The 8,666-nt window shown below is 45.2% G+C and overlaps 1 protein-coding gene across 3 annotated transcripts; it reads left to right on the top strand.

The window, feature by feature from the left end:
• Nucleotides 1-2,524: 2,524 nt before the first annotated feature.
• Nucleotides 2,525-8,664, top strand: LOC124857247 (BTB/POZ domain-containing protein kctd15-like). Of its 3 annotated transcripts, XM_047348443.1 has the most exons (6): nucleotides 3,332-4,071; nucleotides 4,896-5,034; nucleotides 6,011-6,186; nucleotides 7,001-7,145; nucleotides 7,839-8,144; nucleotides 8,321-8,664. In XM_047348443.1, the coding sequence occupies exons 3-6, from the start codon at nucleotides 6,032-6,034 to the stop codon at nucleotides 8,480-8,482; spliced, it is 768 nt and encodes a 255-aa protein (XP_047204399.1). In that variant the 5' UTR covers nucleotides 3,332-4,071; nucleotides 4,896-5,034; nucleotides 6,011-6,031; the 3' UTR covers nucleotides 8,483-8,664. The 3 variants fall into 3 exon arrangements, with proteins under 3 accessions (XP_047204408.1, XP_047204399.1, XP_047204392.1); XM_047348452.1 differs by lacking the exons at nucleotides 3,332-4,071; nucleotides 4,896-5,034 and adding an exon at nucleotides 2,525-3,075; XM_047348436.1 differs by lacking the exon at nucleotides 4,896-5,034 and having other exon boundaries at nucleotides 3,344-4,071.
• The last annotated feature ends 2 nt before the right edge of the window (nucleotides 8,665-8,666 follow it).

Here is an 8,666-nt window from a genome sequence, read left to right as displayed (position 1 = left end):
AAATGTTCTGTTGTCGGGTGTATGAACCCACACCAGTCATTACACCGTCCCCCTGGATCAGAACCTCTTCGGAGTGCCTGGTTACATTTTATTTTTCATGGAAACGTGCCGACATCAGTGGGGAAAGTCCTCTTCGTTTGCGTGAAGCACTTCAGGGAGAAGTGTTTCAGCAACCTCGGCCAGTATGAAGGAGGATTAGCCGAAAGACTCCGTCTGTCTGAGGGGTCAGTTCCTTCTGTCTATGGAAGCGACGGACAGAGCAAAGAGGTTAGCTGCAGGTAACGGTAAAATGACAGCTAGCTTGATTGTTGAGGTGTTGATAGAACTGACTGGCTGTTCTGATAGCTCAGCTTCGTGCCTCCTGTTAATGTTAACGCTGTGCGCTCGCTTTTAGCTCCTTAAGGACATCACCTTATTGTGTGTTTTGAATAACAAAATTAAACAGTTTTGCAGTCGGTCTGGTTGCCCTTTTTACTTTGGGGAACATGATCCAAATGTATTCAGTGATGTTCTTGATGCTAGCGTTAGCTAACTCGTTAACTATGTTGGGGTCTTGTTTAAAGGTCGTGCTCATTCAATTTGTGGTAGCATTGACATTTTAAAAGGTATCTTGCATGTAGTTTGTGTAAAACTATTGTCAGTAACATTAGTAATGGGAGTACAGCTTTTGTTACTATTGTGAATTCCTTAACTTTTCTTTGCTATTGATAAGAATTTACATTTTTCATGTAGCCTTCCAGGGCAGGGGAGGCCTGGAGGGGGCCGGGGTGTGAAGTGCCTCATTTGCAGACCGCAGCAAAACAAGAAGGTCAAAAAGGAAGCTTAACAAAAGAATAAAATGGAGCTACAATAACAAATTCAAACCAAAGCATTGCAGTTCCACTTTATACAGACCATATCTGAATGATTTAAATAGGGAAAAGAAGGATTTAAAAGCATGTGTCCGCTTTAAGATGGAAGGTGATCTCACAAGATGTGATCCTAGATGAAGACAAAGTGCCGATTCAGTTCAGAAAGAATGCCTCCGCTTCATCAGTTTCCCATCAGCTGCTGGCTACAAGAACTGGTTTAGATGCAGTCGGTCCATCAGCACCAACATGAAGCTGCTCACTGTCAGTAGAACTTACTGAGATGACATCAGCACTGCAGAAACATTGGAAGTTAAAACGTTCTGGTGCCCTTTAACGAGAGCAGCTGGAAGAGGTAGAAGAGGATTTTGGTTTTCTGTTAAGGAAATAAAGAGAGATGAATTTGGATACTGTCTGTGGGATGTCTGATCTGTTCCCAATAGAGATAAGTTAAGGAAATGTTTGATCCAACCCTAAAGAATAAGTGTAAATACATCCCGGGGTTATTTAAAGGAGAACTATTACGGAAAATTCACTTTTTGATTGTTTTTATACTTCGATTTGGGTCTCTAATGTTTCTACGAACAGTCCAAACGCAAAAAACCCAATTCAGCTGGCTATAAATGAATGTTTTACTTTTTCTAGAAAACGCCCGGTTTCAAAATCTGTGTAATTGTGATGTCACAATTACACTGGCACCCAGCAACGTTACCCGAGTCGGGACTCGGGTAACGTTGCTAGGTGCAACGTTATTAGCACCTAGTGCTAATAAGAGGATCACGCTATTGAACATCCTCCATTGAACATCAAGTGGATGGAAACCCACTTGATCTTCAATAGATGATCACGCCCGTCGGCTGGTTTTACCTTAGGCTTTACAATGGCTACCCTCAAAGGCATATGTTCTGTTGTTGGCTGCAAAGACCCACATGTGTCCATGCCGTTCTCCCACTGTCGGATAACAGAGATTAGTGGCTTAATGAGGGCAGTGTTCCAGTCACATTGCTGAAGACAGTACTAGTTTGCGTGAATCACTTCACCACGGACTGCTTTGAGATCTCACATCAGAACGCATCAGGATTTGCAGAAAGACTTAGACTGAAGATAAATTTGGTCCCTACTGTTCGTGGCAAATCTGCAGATGACAGAAATGTAAGTACTTATTGTTGTCTAATAAGTTAAGTACTGCCGTTTGGCTTGAACGTGCTTGTCATATAGCATTTAGTTAAAACTAATTAGCCCAGGACCTTGCTATGAACAGCCTGTAAATACCAACAGCAATAACATTAAATTGAGTAGGGGGCATGGCCAGATACAGCTAACTTGCATAAACATGACAGAGCCCTAAAACAGCTCATTCTGCAAGGAAACTGAGGTGAAATCTCATTATCTGAGAATGATATTGTGCAAAAAATGTAATTAACATGTTTTGTATAGCCAATAGGCCTAGCCCAAATGTTTAAAAGGAAGTATAATAGGTCTCCTTTAAGTTTTTTAACAATCAGCTGGAAATGATTCAGGTTCACTAAAGTCAGGGAACACTTGATGTCGATCTTCTGGAGTTATGAAAACGTGAAGAAGAATCAGAAACAGACTGGATGAAACGCATTTAATGTGTGTGTGGTGTTTATAGGAAGCTGCAGGGGAGGTTTACATTTAATAGCACATAATTTAAGGCGAGGGGGTATGCTTATTTATGCACAGGAAAGTCTGTTTTTTCATATCGCAGTAGAAAATAGGCAAAAAAATAAATAAAAAAACAAAGTGAAGTTGGAATTCCATCTGGGAAAGTCAGAGTTTAGTAGCCAATATCTCTGTTGTGTATACAGGAAATGGTGAAGGTGGCTTAATTTAAACTATTGACATCTCTGGTAAAGGAACTGAATTTATACAGCACTTTACACAATATTCACATTTACCCAAAGGCACACAGTCATACACTGATACGCAGATCGGTAGGCAACTTGGGGGTGCCTTGCCCTTGGGCACAACGATATGTGACAAGAGGAAACTGTAATCGAACCATCAAACTTCCAATTGCAAGATGACTACCCGCTGAGCCAGTCGCCCACATGGTTTGTTTCTTCAAAGCAGTCGGGTTATCAAACTTCTGTCAGAGTCCTGCAGGTTTTAGATGGGTCCCCGGACTAACACGCATGAATTCAAAACGCTGAGGTATCTCTTCAGCATGCTGCAGTCCTGTTGATGACTCATTTATTTGTTTCAGGTGAGTTTAAAAAGCGACGAATCTAAAAGCTGCAGGGCACCAGCCCCTTGCTGACGGCATTTTGAGACCACTGCCTAACCACATTGGCACCCATGATGTTAAAATATTTGTGGAGATGTTCCTTTTCTGTTTACAACACATAAAATGGAGAGAAATAATCTAGGACCGACTTGTATTACTAATACTAGTGTCCCAGTAATTAGCAGATCTTACTGGTTTTCGGACTTGCAACTGAAACACTAGAACCTTGGGTGTGATTCGCAGCTCTGACTAAAGAGACAAATCAAATGTTGCAAGAACAAATAGAATCTGGAGCAGATGGCAGGAGGCTTAACCTTCACAGGAAAGAGGTTTGAGTGCGAGGAGAAGGATGCAAGCAGGAGGGGAGGACATTTGTGCAAGAGGCTTTAAATTTGAGGGCAGATCGATGCTTTCGTGGCAGCCCGTCCCTTCACCAGCAGCAGCAGGAGGCGGAGCATGGAGCCGACTGATGAGAACCATGAAACGGCTCGGTGTGCTCTGCCCTGCGGCAAAGATCTCCATCTATCAGTGCGCAATAATTGAAATGGCGCATTTGGCCACAGGCTGCGGGAGGCATGATGCATGACGACAGACGTCATTTAGTCCGGAACCACGGAGATGTTGGACCCTCCTATCCGGGTGTATCAGTGTCTGAGCCCTGCAGATGGTGGTGAGCCTCACCGGGCCGAACAGCCCAGTTCTCCACGGCAGAGCGCGCGAACAGCCGAAGCCTAGCGCTCCTGCTTCCGCTCCACAACAACAAGTCTGTGCAGGAGGACCTAATCCTGGCCCCGGGGTCTGAACAGCCCCCGGGCGAAACTCGTCCTGCAGGCTGCTCTCTTCTGTTGATCTGGCTCGTTTCTGCTTCACTCTGTCTCACCAAAGGACGGACATAGAGCCGACCGGGCCGTGAGCCGAACCTCATCCGGAGCTACAGAGCTACTGTCCATGTCTTCCGTGTCCGTATCTTCCCAGGTGAGAATAAAATACGTGCTGCTAGTCTGAGCATGATATTTTACACCTTCTGGTTAGTCTCAGTATACCACGGTGTGTCTGACGTGAAGCCAGACTTCATTTAAAAATTTTCAGTTTTAGGTTTTCCGGAGTCTTTGTGTTGTTTATAGCAGCGATGTAATCAAACTCAACATTATCTTTAAAGGACATAATCCGGGCTTAACATCGGCACTGAAAACGCATTTTAAAGATGTAGGTTTTCAAACTAAAACTGAACTTTTTCTTGACTAGCGTCGTTTTAGATGTTCTGACAGATTTGCAGCCTTTGCTACTTGAAGCGACACTTTATCACACAGTGAACATTCCTGCTGGCAGATATTTTACAACCCGAATTCACTTAAAGACCCCACAGAGCTGTGCTCAGCTGAAAGACGATCTCAAAGTGGCTCGCAGAGCTTCAGCTTGGGAGAAGCAGCCTAAATGTTCAGATTTCCAAACGGAGACTGGAATCAGGCCAAGAACTGCTTCAGTTTAACCCATTTGGCCTTAAAACTGTCACTCTGTCCGTGCATGCGCTCTAATCTATAGGTCACATCGCACCTCATGCACGCGCAAACGCAGTGAGGGAGCGTTGTAGGGGGCGGGGCTCTGTTGGTCTGTTTGGCTGCAGGGCCCAGACTGAACCTCCTGTTCCCCTCATGCTTCACAGCCTCGTGGCGCCCCGAGAGGGGGGGTAATTCAGTTAGCCCCCTCCACCCCAGGACATCATGCTAATATCTCCTCTGTTATTACCCAGAGCTGTTGCTGATGCACTCATTTACTCTTCCTGTGAACACCAACTGCAGGAGATACCTAAAGGCTCTGCTGGACCAGATGCCACACCTTCTTCCTCCTCATGTGAGAATGATGAGTGCTTAGAAGACAAACGAGAGGAGCTCCATCTCCTGCTGTGGAAACAAGTTATTGATCTCAGAGTTCAGAAATGTGAGCCTCGCCCACTCAGGACTCCAGATTCTCTCAGTATCTATTTTGGTTCATAGTTTACAGTATTCTGGCCCGTTTTAATGCAACATGTGCCAGAAATTTCAGCATTAGAATAGAAGTGATATTCGTAGTATTTGGTGTGTCTGAGTCTAGGTCTGTGAAAGATGTGAAGACTCATGGCTCTATCGCCTTAGCTTTATCATCTCAGAGCCAACTCTAGTTAAACATGACATGTCTGCAAGATCAGCTTACACAGGTGTACACCCCTGTTACAGATTACTTGATTGTAAGATGTTGCTGCAGATGATAATAAAGCAGGTCCTTCTCAAAGCAAGTAGAGGATTAGAAATAAATGCAATAATCTCCCTCAGGTTGAAAGTAAATCTATGCTTCAGGCTCAGATCACCTTTATCAGGCTGTAGCTAAGTCCTTCAGAATAAGAGTTATGGAAAGCAGCCTACAGAGCTTAGTGTTTAATTAATAATAAATAGAATCTGAAATAGAAAGAGGTTTGTTTTTCTCTTGATAAGAGTTTGAGGAATGCAGGTCAGTTGATGTAGGCAGATGATCTGCTGTGGAGAGTACTGATGGTTTGTTTTTCCACTGTGTTTATTATTTGGATCTGCGAGGTTTAAATTTTAAACATCTCCATTTAGTTCTGCTCTCAGTCTCATGAAGATTCACCTGGCTTCACCTTTTGCTACCTGGAGCAACATCCTTAGTCTGTGTCAGGTTTGAACAGCAGGTGTTTCTCCTATCCAGGTGTTTTTCCTCTGTAAATCCATCAGAAATAGATTGCAGGTGAATGGAGTTCTGCATTATTTCTCATTGAAATATCAGAACACCTGAGATGGATCAGAAAAGCTGATCTGCCTGGTGTCACTGGCTTTTAATGAAACATGAAGCAAAACCTTTTAATGCGCAGCAGCAGATGGCTCACCTGATTCCTTCCCACCTTTTTACTTGTGTCCAACAGGAGGGGCGGAGCTTGTCCAGGATGTCTCTAAGTCACTCACCTGTCTCCCCCATGACAGCACAGGGCATCCCGTCCCCCGCCCAGCTCACAAAGGCCAATGCTCCTGTTCACATCGACGTGGGCGGGCACATGTACACCAGCAGCCTGGCCACGCTCACCAAGTTTCCCGAGTCCAGGTGAGACTGAGTGGACAGGTGTATCTGTCGCTTGTTTCCTGCTGTCAAAGTTTCCAGGATCGCTTTTAATTCCCAGTTCTGTTTTTGTGCCGAAGCTCTGAGCAGGAACTCCTCAGGGCTGAATGGGTTTTTATCAGTAGGTTCTGTCTGTTATCATGTTTCACCCACCACAACCAGAACTCTTAACAGTTCTGGAGTTTCTATCTGCTCCACTTAGGTCAAAAAATTAGTCTTTTTAGACAAAGTTTAATTTCCAAATTCAGACCAGAACAATCCAGACCATCCAGCTGGGTTAAATCAGCATGTTCTCCAGGTTTCTATTTTTTTCTGTAGGTCAATGAGTCTGACCTCTGATCCTGAGAGAACCTGATCCTGCAAGTGTCAGGTGTGTCTCCACCAATTTGGACCCTGGCTCCAACCACTCATGACTCATTCAGTCCCTCTTTTTTTTAAAACAGTTCAACCCAACCAGTCCAAAGTTATTAGTTTGACTCTGCCCACCCAGGATTAATTCAGTCCAACTTTATTAGACACCAGACACTAACAGGAAGCCTTCACAATGAAAAGATCCTTTAAAAACGAACTCCCCAGTTTACAGCAATGTTCAATTTAGGTTCGTAAAGTTCAGCAACAAACACGCAGTGACACAGAAGACGAGCTGTAACTGCCTCAGTTTGAGGAACTGGGTCGCAGTTTGAAGCAGAACAGCAGGAAGGCTCTGATTGTAGAGAACAGATGAAAACTGATTCGGTTCCTCTAAACAAATCAGCTGCTGTGTGATTGGATGCTGAGAAGTAACTGATTTTGCGTGCAGGATCGGCCGCCTGTTCAGCGGCAGCGAGCCAATCGTGTTGGACAGCCTGAAGCAGCATTACTTCATTGACAGAGATGGAGACATCTTCAGGTACATCCTGAGCTACCTGAGGACCTGCAAGCTGCTGCTGCCTGAAGACTTTCAGGTGAGCCTGCTTACAGCTTGCATGACCACCCAAAGGTCACAGGTGGGCCTGTTTTTACCTCTTTAAACCTGATAAAACCTTTAAAGCTTGTCAGACTTCAGATCAGATGGTTTTTCTCAATGGGTCAGAACATGTTTGAGTTTCCGCCCAGAGAAGTGACGAAGGATGGAATGATGTTCCAAGTCAAACTGACCCAAATGAGGGACTGAGGGACTCGGATTGACTCACCTGGACCCACAGTTCTTCTCCATTAGAATTCACGAGTCACTTTATTAGAACCACGAAGAGCTCTGAACGCAGACTGATGCTGCGACTGTTACGTTATAACGGACAGAAAAGAGAACCGACAGCAGACTAAGATATTTAAAGAAAGTGAAGTTTGACAAAGAAGAAAAATAATTGAAGATATGAGGGAGAGAGGAAGGAGGACACAAGGAAGGACAAAAGGAAGGACAGAGGCAAAAAGGGTGGATGGACAACATTCAGATAATGGGATAGTGATTTTTATTTTTTACCAGACCTGGAAAATGGTGAAATCAAATTTAGTAGTTTTCCAGAGTGCACAGGAGTCCTATGAACAGATTCCTGAACTGATTAATAAATGGATTCCTGACCCGACTCCATTCCTCCAGCAGATTATCATCAAGTTGAGCTGTCTGTGTTCCTCTCTCTGATGCAACCTCTGCCCCTCAGGACTTCCCCCAGCTCTACGAGGAGGCCCGGTTCTACCAACTGGCCCCAATGGTTCGGGACCTGGAGCGCTGGCAGGTGGAATGTGAGGCCCGAAAGGCAGCACCACTTTGCGAGTGCCTGGTGGTCCGGGTCACGCCGGATTTGGGCGAGAGGATCGCCCTGAGCGGGGAGAAGGTTCTGATCGAGGAGGTCTTCCCAGAGACTGGAGACGTCATGTGCAACTCTGTAAACGCCGGCTGGAACCAGGACCAGACCCACGTCATCCGCTTCCCACTTAATGGCTACTGCAGATTAAACTCCGTACAGGTGAGTCCACACAGAGCCAATCACAGTACAGACAGCTGCCATCACTTACTGCTGGTTCTGTTCTCCCTGAACCAGTGCTGACAGAAATGGATCAGAACTGATTAGAACTTTATAACTAAAACAAATCAGACCATCAAATTAATAATCCTCACCTGGCTCTCCATCTGGTCCTGCAGGTCCTAGAGCGTCTCTTCCACAAAGGCTTCAGCGTCAAGGCGTCCTGCGGTGGCGGTGTCGACTCGACCCAGTTTAGTGAGTACGTCCTGTGTCGAGAACTGAGGCCAAGCCGGTCCATCAGCAGCACCCCGGTCCGGATCAAACAGGAGCCTCTGGACTGATACTGCTTCCAAATACTCCTGCAGAGCCCAGCTCATCCCACACAACCATTCTGATCGACCTGACCCACTCAGAACCAGCTGCTGGTGCGAGGGGTTGTTTTTTTCTACCCGAGCGTGTTACCTGATCTGTTTTCTAAGCTTCGTATTTAATGTTTGTGTTGCAGATAAAAACTAAAACCACACA

The sequence above is a fragment of the Girardinichthys multiradiatus genome, chromosome 2, assembly GCF_021462225.1.
Source record: "Girardinichthys multiradiatus isolate DD_20200921_A chromosome 2, DD_fGirMul_XY1, whole genome shotgun sequence".
NCBI classification, from domain to species: Eukaryota; Metazoa; Chordata; class Actinopteri; order Cyprinodontiformes; family Goodeidae; genus Girardinichthys; species Girardinichthys multiradiatus.
This window is presented reverse-complemented; position numbering and strand designations above follow the sequence as displayed.

Bases quoted from the DNA above. Each gene is read 5' to 3' on its own strand.
- LOC124857247 (XM_047348436.1), top strand. From the start codon at position 4,045: ATGTCTTCCGTGTCCGTATCTTCCCAG. The intron at 7,146-7,838 runs GTGAGCCTGCTT...TCTGCCCCTCAG, and splicing joins TGCTGCCTGAAGACTTTCAG to GACTTCCCCCAGCTCTACGA. The intron at 8,145-8,320 runs GTGAGTCCACAC...CTGGTCCTGCAG, and splicing joins GCAGATTAAACTCCGTACAG to GTCCTAGAGCGTCTCTTCCA.